At 33.7% G+C, this 16,367-nt stretch overlaps 1 protein-coding gene and 1 long non-coding RNA gene across 13 annotated transcripts in view; both read left to right on the forward strand.

Annotated features, from left to right (window-relative positions):
- Positions 1–16,367, forward strand: part of LOC101886358 (cadherin-18) — a 444,602-nt gene that overhangs the window by 358,051 nt on the left and 70,184 nt on the right. For all 10 annotated transcript variants that reach the window (XM_087276878.1, XM_087276881.1, XM_087276879.1 and 7 more), the window contains 2 exons: positions 8,442–8,609; positions 13,624–13,811. In XM_087276878.1, the coding sequence (XP_087133004.1) occupies positions 8,442–8,609; positions 13,624–13,811 (356 nt within the window). The remainder of the gene's footprint in view (positions 1–8,441; positions 8,610–13,623; positions 13,812–16,367) is intronic.
- LOC147841480 (uncharacterized) lies at positions 594–2,342 on the forward strand. Of its 3 annotated transcripts, none has more exons than XR_015504535.1 (5): positions 594–675; positions 1,497–1,551; positions 1,636–1,701; positions 1,859–1,908; positions 2,208–2,339. It is a non-coding gene; the product is annotated as an uncharacterized LOC147841480 (long non-coding RNA). The 3 variants fall into 3 exon arrangements; XR_015504536.1 differs by having other exon boundaries at positions 1,497–1,513; XR_015504537.1 differs by lacking the exon at positions 1,859–1,908 and having other exon boundaries at positions 2,208–2,342.

Raw genomic sequence — 16,367 nt, forward strand, 5'->3', positions numbered from 1 at the left:
TCATGGGCATGAGAGATCAAGTGCTTATGAAGTGCTTCGTCGGCCTCTGGTCGTTAACCGACGCAGAGCCGACGTTTGTTGAGCTGGAACAATAGAACACACGACCGAACGATCATGCGTATGTTTGGCCGACCATATACCGATGTTAGAATTAAAGGGGCCGACGTGTTGACTTTCGGCCGACGTCGGCCCAACGTATGTGTGCTGTCTGGGTATATATATATATATATATATATATATATATATATATATATATATATATATATATATATATATATATATATATATAAGTAAACAAGAGCACATGAAGATGAACTAAAGTAGACGCGGAACATGGGGACCTCTAGGGGCATGGAGACAAAGTGCAGGATGGTGACTATCATATAACGAACCGCACTGATAGCGTGAACAGCCCAACAAACACACAACGTTGCCTCAACGTAGCGACCTTCCTACAACGTTGTACCAACATTGTAAAAAGGTTGAGGATTCTACGTTGTTGCTAAAGGTTGTCACAACGATGTCATAAGGTTGCCATTTAAATATCATAAGGGTCGCATGCTTTAGGTTGTGCTTAGGTGGCGTGGACGACCACTGTACAACATTTACTGGTCACAGCTGAATCAGTTTAAATTTCAACAAGCCGTCGTCTCATTCATCAACGACCGAGGAGACGTGAGTATTGCTTTATTTCTTCTTGCTAAATAAGATACGTAAATCGTGACTATTCAAACAAACCTACGATTTCGACAACAATCTGTTCCAACATTACACACACACACACACACAAAAGCCGTAATTATTACGAGCGAGTAACATTTCGGCAATCCGTTAACGGACGGCAACAACATTAAAATCATTATGTTAAACCTCTCGATAAAACATTTCCTGATTATTTACCTACGCCTTGTCTTTAATCAAATGGACAATAATGTTTTTGAAGTTCAGTTTTTTCCATATCCGTCGTGATCAGTTAGTATGATAGCCTACTTCATCACACGAGCCGACCCACTTTTTACAAAACACACAAAATAACTTTTGAAAACAAAGCATCTCTGTGTAGATTGCGTCCCGTTAAAGGAACAGTTCACTCAAAAATGATATGTACTCACTAATATTTGCCCTGTAAATAATAAGTGATTCCAAACCTTTAAGTTTCTTTATTCTATTGAACACTAAAGACTGTAAGCATTTGCTTTCATAGTAGGAAAACACTATGGAATTAAATAGTTACAGATTTCCAGCTTTATTTAATATATCTTCTTTATTGTTTAGCAGAAAAAAAGCTAAATAAGTTTGCAACAAATAAAGGATGAGGCTAAAATGGCAGAATTGTCAGTTTTGGGTGAGCTATCCCTATAAGTTAAAGTATATAAATTAATGTTCATATGCCTAATTAATATAGATAGTAATTAATAGGTCTGCTAGTCTAAATTTCTATTTTGATTGGTCTTTTGATGTTTTATTTAAAACCCACTCTTTTCTTTGCTCAACAGGCTATTTTTACATGGAGGTAATCTTCTATTGATAATTTCTGGATTTTGATTATGCGTAAGTTGCATAAAACTCTATTGTTTAATCACTCACTGTTGTTTTCAAATTACTCATGTAACTTGTCTTTCAAAATGTTTTCAGCTGTTGAATTCACCTCAGATCAGTGTTGCTGTAATTTCTGATCTATGGAAAGAAGAATTGGATGAGGTAAGAAGTATACTACTCTATTTACTGTTAAATGTAGTTATGTTACCTAAAACAGCATGTCCATAATGTGGAAAATAGATCATGCTTATGAAAAATTACTTTATTATTTTGTACAGCTGTTATTGAAATGACACTAAGTTTAACATTCCATTTACAGCGAGCAACGCCACAACTACAGGGCCTGTTCTTTCTCTTCTCATAATTTAAGTGAGAATTCGGAGACTAACTCTGACTTCTGTTAACTCAAACCTGTTTTCACTGTATCTCTAAATTTACATTTAATTGTATGTAATTTTGGTATATGATATATTATTAAAACATTAAAAAAAGTAGGCTACATAATTACTCTGGAGATTTTATATGTAATGAAATTACAATAAATGTCTGAAACTTCAATAACTTGCTAGTCATAGTCATTTCCTGTGTAGTGCTGTTGTGTCAAGCTCTGATCTGTCCTCTCTTGTTCACTGCCTATTTTGACTTGTGTCTGCTGTGGATCTCTGAAGCTGGATTATCCGTTGAATTTGTTTCTTCCTCTGACTGCTTTCTCCATACCAACAACTACGACTGGTCTTCAGCTGCGCTCCCCGGTCTGCTGTATTCTCCAGTCCAGAGTTTCACTGCCCAGTGTTTGAATTTTAATTTATATATTTATTTATATATTTATTTACATTTTAATGATTTCTTGTTTACTTTTCTTGTTTGTGTTTGTTTACCCTTTAGTTTAATTTATATATATATATATATATATATATATATATATATATATATATATATATATATATATATATATATATATAATAATCTAAACTTTATTTTATACTGTTTGCTTATAATTAGATACTGTATGTGTACTGTATGTATTAAATGTTGTGAAATATATAATAAAAAGTTTGATTATTAATTTGTGTGGCATTTTTACACTTTAAAGTTTACACATGCAGTTGTTAAATTAAATAGGAAAAATAAATGAACAATATTTCATATTAAGCAATACTGGAAAAGAATTGCTGCTTATTCTGTATTCTAGGCAGTATTGATAAACTGCCACAAAAAATATTAATACAAGTAGTAAGAACGCCGCCTCGCGGTTGCTGAATGTCGCACGACAACGTTGCTACAGCCTTCTCACGTCTTACATTTCTACGTTGTGACAATGTAGCGAGCACGTAAGCGGCAACGTTGTCTTTGAAAAAATACAACGTTGTGCAGACATCGCTACAACGTAAATGTGTTTGTTGGGAGAAAACCAAACCCAACTGTGAGATCTGTATTGTTGAACTCCTAATCGGCATATGTCTACACCAACGAGCACAGAACATCATTTCTGTGTTTATTTTGGTCTTTCATTATTATGTGGAAAATTAAACAAAACAAGTATTTAAAAAAAGATTCCGGATGATTTTAGCCAATAACCGAGAAAACCATTGGTTATTTATGGCCTATGCAAAACCACTTTTCAGTAATAATGACAAATCGATATTTCCTCCCTGTTTGTGCTTCATAAATTAAAGTGAAAAATGAATCAGTCGATTAGGGGGATGCAAACGGAGCGCTGGATTCCTGTTTTGAGGCCGACTCAAACAGCCAGCTTGTTTATTCATGAGTCTGTAATCTGCTCTTTAATGGCTTGTGTGTATTGACTTCTATCAGAGGAAGCCGCAGGCTTGCAACGCTATTGTTTTCAAGCAAATATAAAGCAGGATTGGATCGTCTGATAACACATCCATTTTGAAAAAGAGTGATCATTGCTGCCGCTCCTCCGCGACTGAACATCTCTCAAATCTGACACAAATAAAATCTAACATTTCGAACACATTTGGCCCGTCTGCATGAGTTTCTGCAGCTGTTGAGATGTAATCACAGAAGAAGATTACACCATTGCTAATAATAAAAAATGCTTCTTGAGCACCAATCTGAGCACATCTGAATGAATTCTGAAGCATCATGCAGATCTAAAGACTGGAGTAATGATGCTCAAAACTCAACTTTGCCAATTCTGAAATATATACTGTACATCTGAATATTAACTCTCCTGTTAGATTATATTTATTTTACATTTCACCTCCCAAGATCTGTTTAAGGGAGAGAAGATTTTCTTTCAACACATTTCTAAACATAAAAGTTTTATTAATGCTCATTTCTAATCACTGATTTCTTTTATCTACGCCATGATGACAGTAGATAATATTTTTCTAGACACTAGTATTCAGCTTAAATTAACATGTAAAGGCTTAACTAGGTTAATTAGGCAACTTATGGTAATTAGGCAAGTCATTGTATGAGGACTTCGAAAAATGTTGCTTAAGGGGGCTAATGATATTGATCTTAAAATTTCCTTAACTGCTTTTATTCCAGGCAAAATAAATCAAATAAGACAAGAGAAAAAATATTACTAAAAATTCTTTGCTCTGTTAAACATCATTTGGGAAATATTTAACAAATAAATAAAAAACCACAGGAAGGCAAATAACGTTAACTTGATATTTAAGTGTATAATAATGCCTTTGTGAGATATATATTTATACAAAAGTTCTGTCTGATTCTCGAATCTGATTGGCTGATAGCCGTGCGATATTCTGCAATATCAGTACTCCTGCAGCCTCTTTACCCTTTGTGTATTACTCCGCCCACATACACCCAGCAAAAAGCAGACACTACAGATCTAAAGTTTAAAAGATGCTTTTAACTGTTTTAACAGCTGTTTAACTGTCAGCTTATGATTTGAATCCAAGGCAGAAGAAAGTAGTTCCTCATACAAAAGGGTTTTTAAAACTCTCCATGTTTGATTTAGTTTTTATATACACAATTATGCCGTCAAACTGTTGTATAAACGCAATATCACACTCGTAGCAGTGCGATATGGCTGTATATCGGCACTGGTGGGGGCACTAAGGCACTCGGCCTGTGGCCTCGTGCCAACTCTCGCCTCCCACCAGTGCCGATATACAGCCATATCGCACTGCTACTCGTGTGATATTGCTCATATATATATATATATATATATATATATATATATATATATATATATATATATATATATATATATATATATATATATATATATATATATATATTATAGTCAATTTTTCACTTTTACCAACGACTACATGCACTGCTGAAAGACTTTTTTTTCTGCTGTGCATCAAATAAAGACACGTTTAACATTATCGATATCCAAAATCCACAAAAACATTGCTGTATCCTTGGAACATGAACTTGCAGACTCTTTGAACAACAAGGAAATAATTGCACTTTATAATTTAAAGCTGACATGGCTTGTTTTGTAATTTATTGCTGGCTATGCCATCTGAAGAATGGCGTGTTGTGAATGTTGTGAACATCTAGTGTGATCTGACTGTGGGTCTGTTCAGTCTATGACTTAGAATGAAGAGAGAGATTTGACTGAGAGAAAGAGACACAAAAGCGGACAGGAAAGGAATGGACAGATACTGTGTGATTCAGAGATGTGTCTGGATAAATGTGGGCTTCTCTGTCAGTCTGGATTTACTCTTGATTCCAATTTCTACCTAAAGCCATGCTCACACTAGTGTTTAACTCTTGACAGAATGTTAAATCTGATTGCATTATTCACTGATTTTCTTCCCTTAAACCCCAAACATCCAATAGGCAATTTGCATGTTATTTTATTTTATTTTATTTTATTATTTCATTTTATTTTATTTTATTAAAATTTATTTGTATTTTATTATTTTAATTTTAATTAAATATATATATATATATATATATATATATATATATATATATATATATATATATATATATATATATATATATATATATGTATATGTTTTAATTGTATTTATTATTTCCTTTTTTATTTAAAATAAATACATTTTTATTTTAATTTATTATTATATTATTTAAAAATATTATTATTTTATTTTATTTTATTTTAATTTTTTATGATTATTATAATTAAGTTGTTTTTAAATTGTTATTGTTTTCTTATTATTTACATTTTCTTATTTTATTACAAAGTATAGCATTTTGATCAAGTAAAGGCAAAATTTTTCAATTTGTTTTGCAAAAACATACATTTATGGTAGCAGTTTTTTTTTTTTTTTTTTTATTTTATGAAAGTTGAAAATGTTGGATGATCTACATGCCAGTGTACCATTATAGTATTCATAAATAAACAATACCTTTAATGTTTGTATATGTACACCCCAGCGTAAAATGGCAAAATATGCTAAAATAACCTTAATTTTATTGGTTGTTGTGATTGTTGACACTTTTACAGGTCAAACGGTTCATATTGACATGTTGAATTTTATTCGTTTATGCATTTGGTTCCAATCGCCTTGCATAGTACAGCTTTAAAAGTCACAATTACTTATAGATAGGCAAGTGAATTCATTTAGTGTCTGACAAACAAATATATCATGTAACTATTAACTGTATAATGAAGAAAGATCCTGTATTCTATATTGTAGATTCCACGGTGACACTCTATGTTGCTTCTGGACACCAAACATATTTAAGAAAGCAATTCCTTATAACATACAAACATTTTATGCGACTCTGAATGTAAATAAAAATGGGAAACTTTTTTTGATGAATGAGAAATCAATAAAAATGTATTTGACCTCCACATTCAGCACCAAGATGCCAGAGAAACACTTCTTTTTTTTTTTTTTACAAAATTTAATGCTATATATATATATATATATATATATATATATATATATATATATATATATATATATATATATATATATATATATATATATATATATAATTAATACATTTGGTATGTGAGCTGGAGGTTAAATTATTCAAGGCATTACATTAAACTTAAATCTCATATAGTAAAATTGTGTGTATCTGTGAGTGTGTGTATGTATGTGTGTGTAGACAATAGCCCCTTTCACACAGTGATACCGGAAAATATCCGGAAAATTTACGGAACGACTTTACCGGTATGTTCAAAAAAGCGCTGTTCACACAGGCGAGGACGTTACGGAAATTTTCCGGAAAAGAGCATTCACACATCCATTCCAAAATACCGGTAAATTCTGACATCATTCACCACAAATGAGCTTTAAACGGCTGCGCTTGTATTTGTAAACATTTGACTAAATTACAAACTCTTTTGATGATCAATATTGTAAACAACTTTCACAGGATCATATTCGCATGTCGAGATGTTCATAATATGTGCGTGTGCTGCCGCTCACAGGCTGTTTCATGGGCACACGCAAAGCTTGAAGGTAAACAAACAACGGCTTATCATAAGCATCTTATCGATGATTATTTGCACAGTTGGCATTAAGGAGAACATATAAACGTTATCTGACTAACTTCTAGCAGCTAAATGCGTCTGGAAAAATATTCAAAGGCTTTTATTCTCACAAACCGCGCGGACGTAAATGCGTCTGACTGTTGTGATTGGCTAAAGCAGAAGTCTTACGTCAGCACGTTCTAGACGTGCACGCGCTTATTCCGGAAATATTCCTTCTGCGTTCACACAGCGCAGCATTCCGGCAAATTGCCGGTAATGTTACAACTTCTCTTTCCGGAAAATAGCCAGAACGAATTTACCGGTATTTTCAAAAAGGACCTGTTCACACATACAACCTTTCCGGAAAATTGCCGGTAATTTTCCGGAAAGGTCTGTATGTGTGAAAGGGGCTTATGATTCATTTCACCAGTGCTTCAAGGTTTTGTTGTCAATTAAATGATAGTGAAAAGCAAACAGAAAACTGACCTTGGCAGAGAATAAACCTTACAGACACAACAGCACTTACCTGCTTTATTTTAACGAGCCTTGCAAAACAGTCACTGCTGCACACAATTGTTATCCTGCGGTACACAGCTACATGATGAAATCAGACACCGGTGTGTGAATGAGGGCATTTATTCAAGGCTTTTTGATTAAATGTAGATTTGTGTACAAATGTTAAAATGATATTTGGAGGTCACGTGAAGTGCTTTTAAATATGCATTTGTATTCTATGTTCGATGTGATCTCAAGCGAAACACAACGAATGGGCCGGACATAGAGTAGCTCCTAAAAAACTGTTAATAGCGTTGTTTTATCAACGCCCTGTCTGTGAGAGTGGATGAGCTCAAGTGCATCAAATGAAAGGCAAATGAGAAGCGTATTGAAGGGGGCGGAGCACGTCGGATACTAGTGAGCATTTGATTGGTTGTGAAACTAATGTAGAAAGTATAAAACCGTTGATCCATTTAGGTGAAAGTTTTATATATTAACGCAAATTTTGTCACTGCTTTTGGAACAAAACACACATTTGCTTCGACTGTTTCAGGGTTGCATGAAGCCTCGCTTTGACCACCACTAACTAGACGTAACTCAGGAGATCAAGGGAATACAAGGCAAGTTCACCAGAGATGACTTAAATAAGTGAGGAACACAGACAAAGTGACAACTTAAATACACAGGCTGGAACAAGTCACAGGTGATTAAAATTAAGTAAACAAGAACACACGAGGAAGAACAAAGGTAGAGGGGAAACACGGAGACCTCTGGAATGTAATGGAGACAAAGTGCAGGATGGTGACAGTATCTTGTAAATATGGGCATAACAGGTCCCTATTTAAAATATTGGTTTGTGTTACCAAATTGGACTGAAAAGGACTGAAGGACACAGGGATACAGGGTTGTTTGCAGCCTGTTGCTTTAAACGCTGCACTTACAGTGCAGATTATGTACATTACTCTGAGCATATGTTTGTACATATGTTTGTGTTTTGCAGGTATCATCAGAACAGCTCTGGCAGACATGGATCGAGAGGCGAGAGAACATTACTCAGTGGTAATTCAAGCTAAAGACATGGCAGGGCAGGTGGGAGGACTGTCGGGCTCCACCACGGTCAACATCACCCTAACTGACATCAACGACAACCCACCCAAGTTTCCTCAGAGTGAGTAATGTTACACACCATAAAAACAAAACACACTGCTGGAGATGGGCATCAACAGATGTTAGTTCTGCTTCAAGACCTAATGAGCATTCTAGTGAGACAGTATTATTAGACGTCATATGGCGGTCTTCAAAGAGTACTGTTTATGTAATGCAGATACAGTGTTCCAGAATTTATCTTTCAGATCAATTCCAGTAAGCCGCGTTTGTGTTAAAAAGAAGTTTAATAGCCCTGGTATACTTTAAACAAAGTTATTTTTCGGTCTTCAATGGAGGGCAAAACAAAGTTTAAAAAGGCTAAAGTGACGGCATACTGTCGACTCTGGGGTTGCCACAGTGGAATGAACGGCTAACTTATTCAGCATATGTTTTACGTAGCGGATGCCCGGCCAGCCGCAACCCAGAACTTGGAAACATCCATACACACTTTTTCACACACATACACTATGGCCAGTTTAAGTTACCCAATTCACCTGTACCACATGTCTTTGGACTTGTGGGGAAAACTGGGACACTGAGAAAGCCCACGTCAACACTGAGAGAACATGCAAGCTTCACACAGAAATACCAACTGACCCAGCCGAGGCTCGAACCAGTGACCTTTTTGCTGTGAGGCGACAGCGCTCCCCACTGCTCAACCGCGTCGCCCCGATAAAAAAATTGTGAATGTAAAATGAAGATTTATTTTTATTTTTTACACTTTGACACCCCTGTGATCCAGTAGGGGGGGTTGTAAATGTGTTGGGCTGCTAAACACATTTAATTTTTTTATTTATTTTAATTTTAAATCAAACATTTTCTGCTTTAAAATTGTATTATTTTTTTATTTCATTTTATTTTTAAACACAAATTGTAAATTTGGGATTTTCGAACGATAGGCGGGGTTATAATTGTGTTGCACTGCTTAAAAATCAAATATGTTTTTATTTGATTTATTTTCTATATTTATTTCAGTTGATTTTTTCAGTTTATATTTAAATACAACGTGTAAAATTTTGGATTTTCGACCACACAGACACCCCCGCGACGCAGTAGGCAGGGTTGTAACTATTTTGCATTTAATTTAATTTATTTTATTTTGATTTAATTTAATTTAATTTAATTTAATTTAATTTAATTTAATTTAATTTAATTTAATTTATTTTAATTTAATTTAATTTAATTTAATTTAATTTAATTTAATTTAATTTAATTTAATTTTTTATTTTATTAATTTTATTTTTTATTATTCATATTTTGTTATTGTTTAATTTTATTTTTAATTTTTGAACATTCTGACACCCCATGTGATGCAGTAGCGTTGTAAATGTGTTGCACTGCTTTTAATTTTTATTTAATTTATATATAATAGTTGTCTAATAGTTGTCTAATCATTGACAGCTTGACTAAAACAAGTCTAAATTTTGGTTGTTAGTGAACATTTAATAGTCTGGTTTAGTTTTGGGCTTTAGGAACCGGAACATAATATGTCCCCTTTGAAAGACGAATCCAAAACTAAATCAACACTAGAATAAACCAGCCAGAAAGTGTCTGCTGGTCTTAAAAAAAAAAAAGTTATTCTGAACACTCCATCCAGACTGAACTTTCCTAAGGGAGTCTGTGAGATGTTGAAGGACTTTTTGATTATTATGATTTAGATCTTGGCAGGAAAAGAACGGAAATAGCATGACCTCACTTTTCTCCAATTCTTCATCTTCTGCAAATATCCTCGTTACTGTTTGAAGGTTAACTATACAGTATGCAGTTGTAATGCACTTTCTTCTCTCCCTCAAAGTAGGCTCCTTCCAGACATTCATTAGTAAACTGTTCATTTTATGGATACAGTGTAATTAGGCAGCAGCGATGAAAATATACTTTTTACACCGTAGATGTGCTCTCAATATTAGATGAGTCATCATATAAATTGTGCAGTGCGGTGTAATTTTTTTACCATTAATTAGCATGAAGAGAATTGATGCAGGGACAGTGCGTTTTATTGTGTAAGCATCCAATTATGAGTCTTGGATCTTGAAGTATTTTTTGTGCAGTCTTATTTTTATCTACAAAAACAGAGCACCACAGCAGTGTTCTCGAAGGAAAATTATATTCATTTGCTTCTTAAACCAAAAAATATTTTTTAGGGAAAATATATATAAACCTCTTAAGAACGATTGAGGGTTAGGATGTTAAGCAAAAGCACAGCAGATGCATCTGCAGAAACCACAAGCCATAAATGAGTTCACTACATTTAAAGTTAAAATTAAGTTAAGATTTTTAAGCTTTTGTAAAGAAGCCTCATCACCAAGTATGCATGTATTTAATCTAAAATACAACAACAGCCAAATTGTTTAGTTTAAAATAGCTTCCTATATAAATATATTTGATGAAAAAAAAGAGAAAAAAAATTGAGTGAGAATTTTTTGAGAACCAGATATATATACATCTGGTTCTCAAATGTGATTGGCTGATAGCCATGTTATATTCCTGTTTTATCAGCACTTGTACAGCCTTCAGCTTCCTATATGAATTTATTTGAGAAAAAAAAATTCTTTGCCCACATAGAGTGATAGCAGATCAATAAATTCACTACATTTTGACAAATAATGCAGCTGTTGGACAACATAGTGTACTTTTGAGGCTTTTCAAGGCGAGAATGTAGTTGTTTAGATTACAACTATGCAGTTTATTTATAAGGATAGTGCCTATTTTTAAATATTTGTAATTTCAGATTCGGCGCATCAGCGGCCATTAGCCTGTCATATTGAGTAGAGCAAAGATAGTTGTGCCAAAAGATGGCGACGGAGAGCGCATAATAAGTCCTTAGAGGAGAAAAACTCTGTTTTGTAATTGTATTTCAAACTACAGCTGATTAAATCATTTTAAAACGGGTAAGTGACAAGAGTGATTATTGTGAACTCCCTATTGCAACAGAGAAGTACTCAGAAACTTCTGTAGACTGATGGCATTTCATGCCTTTCAGCCTTATAATTCTAAAATGTGAGCAAAATAACTTGATTGTCATCACTTTAGACATTACGCTAGAGAATGATTCCAATACTAGCTATAAAGTGATGTTGGTGAATTAGTAACGGCTTCTGCTTTTCTGACATGAGCTCCAGATGTGAATGGCACAAATAAAACTAGTTCCTCTTACAAAAGGATCAATGAGACTCTCAGTGTTTGATTTTCTGTTTTATACACGGGTATGCCATAGAACTGTTGTATAAATCCAATATCACAATCGTAGTAGTGCGAAATGACTGTATATTGTCACCGGTGGGACACTAAGGCACTCGGCCTGTGGCTTCGAGCCATCGCACGCCTACCACCAGTGCCGATATACAGCCATATCACCTTGCTATAAGTGTGATATTGCTCATATAATCAGAAAAATGCTATGAAGAAAATTTAGGCCAAATTTTACAGTGTGTTTGTTTGAGAAAAATGTAGTTTCATATATATTCATTCATTCATTCATTCATTCATTTTCTCTTTGGCTTAGTCTCTTAATTAATCCGGGGTCGCCACAGTGGAATGAACCGGCAACTTATCCAGCACATGTTTTACGCAGTGGATGCCCTTCCAGCTGCAATTCATCTCTGGAAAACCTATACACACTCATTCACACTCATGCACTACAGACAATTTAGCCAACCCAATACACCTATACTGCATCTTTTTGGACTGTGGGGGAACTGGAGCACCCGGAGGAAACCCACGCGATCGTGGGGAGACATCCAAACTCCACACAGAAACGCCAATTGACCCTGCCGAGGCTCAAACCAGCGACCTTCTTACTGTGACATGACAGCACTACCTACTATGCAACCGCGTCACTTAGTTTCATATATAAATAAAGTATAATATTGATGTGCGTATAACAGGAATATCAGTTTAATTGTTGATTGTTTTTATTCATATATTTGATGCTTTGTTTTATAGTTTTATAATGTAAAAGCAATATGAAACAAAAAGTGGTAATAATACTGCTTCATTATTACTTTATTAATAGTATTATTCATGCTGATTATGTAAAATTATTGCTTTGTGTCACCATTTTGGTTGATCACAGCTCAAAGTTTGCATTTTATTCTAAATGCAAAAAATAACAGCGATATTCTGAAATATTTCAATGTAAAATAGCTGCTTTTTTAGTAAACATATTTTAAAATGTAATTAATATGTAAACTATATAATTATATACAGTATTTGTATTATTGATTGTGTAAAATGTCATTTTTGTTTTATTTTGTGAACTTCTGATAAAAATACAACATTTAAGCAAAAATAAAATACAACATTAATTTCAATAACCATGTTTTAACTTCAGAAGAGTTAAGAAATCATTATTTGGTGAGTTTCAACCCTGATTTTCTTTTACAACAAATAATAAATAATAAGTTTTTCTAGGCAATCATCATTTTCTGGAGAATTATTATTATTATTATTATTATTATTATTATTATTATTATTATTATTAGTAGTAGTAGTAGTAGAAGTAGTAGTAGTAGTAGTAGTAGAGTAGTAGTATTAGTATTAGTATTAGTATTATTAATTGGTATTAATAATGTTATTGTTGTTGTTGTTGTTCTTCTTCTTCTTCTTCTTCTTCTTCTTCTTCTTATTATTATTATTATTATTATTATTATTATTATTATTGTGGTTGTTGTTGTTGTCGTCGTTGTTGTCGTCGTCGTTGTTATTATTATTATTATTATTATTATTATTATTATTATTATTATTATTATTATTATTATTTGCTTCTTTGGATCTGGGGATTTTGCTTGTAAAATTGTAAACCTTCCAAACACTGTATTCATCTCTTTTGAAATCCGAAACAACACAAACACCACAACATGTCTGAGCCCTACTGCATTTTGTTTTCTATGTCATGACAGTGATATTGAAATAGTTCTTGAATCGCTCAATGTGGCTTGTTTGAAGGCACAGCCAGAAAGAAACATCACGATCGCTAAGCTTCAAAATGCCATCCAGTCAATCGAACAAACCTCCACGTGGGCTTTGTGTGTCTGCAGAGAATTACCAGGTGTTTGTCCCAGAGTCAGCGCAGGTGGGGAAACCAGTGGGGAAGATCAAAGCCAACGACGAGGACATCGGAATCAATGCCGAGATCAAATACAGCATCCTGAACCCCGAGGGGGCCGCCGTTTTCTCCATCTCCACAGACAAAGACACCAGAGAGGGAGTAATCACACTCAGAAAGGTATTGCTTATTTATCTTTCTTTTTCTTTGTGGTGATTGCAAGTATATCTCCTATTATTGCTTGTACTAGTGCAGTGTTTCTCAACCACATTTCTGGAGCACCACCAGCTCAGCACATTTCCATGTCTCCTTAACCAAACACAACTGATTCAGATCATCAGCTCATTAGCAGAGTCTGAAAGACCTGTAACGGGTGTGACAGACAAAGGAGATATCCAAAACATGTAGTGTTGGTGGACCTCCAGGAATGTGATTGAGAAACACTGTACTAGGGTTAGTGTACATTTTTGAATATTTGATCATTAGCTACAGTATGTTTCCATACAAAGATGTGAATTAAGCTTATGAGTAAAACTGGAATATCACGGCGGTTCTCAACATTTTTACACTAAGTAAAAAAAAATCTGAAATGTCTCTCTCTCTGCTGAAAAAAGGTTCCTGACCGCTGCTATACAGGGTAAACAAGACTCAGCAAAGTGTATGTAAAAGTGAGCAGTATATGGTTCATGTAATCGGTGTCAGTGTCCCGATTATTGTCAGCAGTGGCAGTAGTTGATGAGTGCAAAGAGTTCTAGGAGTTGTAGTTTGGTTCAGTGGCAGAATTGTAGTTCTCTAGTGATCTAAAACTGCTCAATCGCTGGGGATCATAAAATTAAACATGGTAAATACAATTTGTACATTAACACTGCACTTTTCTTACAGGTAAAAAACAAAAAACAACAACAACAACAACTTAAAACAATAGAATAAGTTTTTTTTTTTTTTTAAGTAAGTAACTATGACTAATTTCATAGTTTAGGGGTCACATTTTATGTTAGAATATAATTTTGTATGGTGTATATAATAATTTCAATAAATTAAATTACATTATAATATTATTATACATTATGATATTATATTAGTATAACATCTATAATATTATAACATATGAAATAGTATTATTACTATTAATAATAATAACTATAATAATAATAATAATACTAATAATAATTGTTTTTATTTATTTATTCATTTTCCATTTATATGAAACATTAACCTAGGAAGGTGTGGGATGAAGGTAAACAATAAAGTCTGCACAAAGTTGTCTAATAAAAAAATACTACAAAATCACAAATATATTAAATAATTTTTCAGGGCAGTTTGTCTGTGACCTTCATAAAAGTTTTATCTGTTCATATATCTGGAATCTGTTAGTTCTTAATACAATTGACCCTTGGGAAATAAAAGGCCTTGTATTGGAAATACTCAACTATTAAACTTTAGGTTTTAACTTTGTCATTTTGTTCAACATATATGAATGATGTCTCAATTGTCGGTACTTATTGAAGAGAAGTGTGCTATTCCTGTAGTTTCCCAAGTAATAAAATGCAGACCAAGAATGAAAAAAACTTGCTTTCAGAGACATATCTTAGAGAGCAAAAACCCATAGTTCACATTACTATTATACTAAATGTCTCAGACGGCTTACAAACACTTGATTTTGACTTTAAAAGCCATGTAAAATATGAGAAACCAAGCTGAAAAATGCAAATGCGTAGAGGAAAACACTGCATTCATGCCTAAAACCTCATTAGCAAATGACCTCGGGGTTGTAATAAGGGCTTTCAGTGTTTCACACTTTTCATTCCAGTGTTTCTTGCTGACAAAAGAACAAAAGGATGGCATAATTATCCCAGTCATGTTGTTGTCAAAATAGCACAATATCATCTGGCAGATATACGCTGGCCTTCACTAATATTGGCACCCTTGGTAAATATGAGCAAAGAAGGCTGTGGAAAAAATGTCTTTGTTGTTTAACCTTTTGATATTTTGCTCAAAATCTGAACAAATAAACTGAGTCTGTGTTTATATCAGAGTAGAGGCTGTTTATTTGTAGTCATGTTCACTGAAAAAAAAGGTGATACGTTGGATTTACTAGACTTTTTAGGGTGAGTGGATGCAAACTATTTCTATAGACTGATTTTAAGCAAACAAATCAAGTTGAACCAAGGTTATAATAGTTTGGAATTTATCATTAGTTTAAGTTTTTATTTCGTTTTGCCTTTTTGTTTTCAAATCCAGTTCATTTTAATTTATTTTTGGAAGCAGATTTGCTAGTTTTTATTAGTTTCTATAATTTGAAATTGCTTCGTTTATTTTTTGTTTTTTTATGTAAGGATATTTTAGGTGCAAGATTAAAAATCCACAGAATAAATATTGTATAAAAAACTCAACCATACATTTTTTGAAATATGTATTCAGAAGGCACATTAACACTCCCATCTACCACTAGCAAAATGCCAACAGCCCACAAGATAGCAGCCTTAAGTACGATGTGTGTGCAAGGCTGCTTCTGAGGTTAAATGCACAGTAGTGATCGGAAGTTCAGATCTTTAACATGAATCAGATCTTTTGTGACATCAGGACCACGTTAGGACTAGGCATGGGGCGGTATAAGATTCTGACTGTATGATAACCTTGGATAAAACTATCCAAACACAGTTTCACTGTGTCTCGGTATTGTCATGGGTCAGCACCCGGAAAAACCCACGCCTATACAGAGAGAGCATTCAAACT

This window comes from Danio rerio, chromosome 12 (assembly GCF_052040795.2).
Source record: "Danio rerio strain M-AB ecotype USA chromosome 12, GRCz13ab, whole genome shotgun sequence".
In the NCBI taxonomy this organism is placed as follows: Eukaryota; Metazoa; Chordata; class Actinopteri; order Cypriniformes; family Danionidae; genus Danio; species Danio rerio.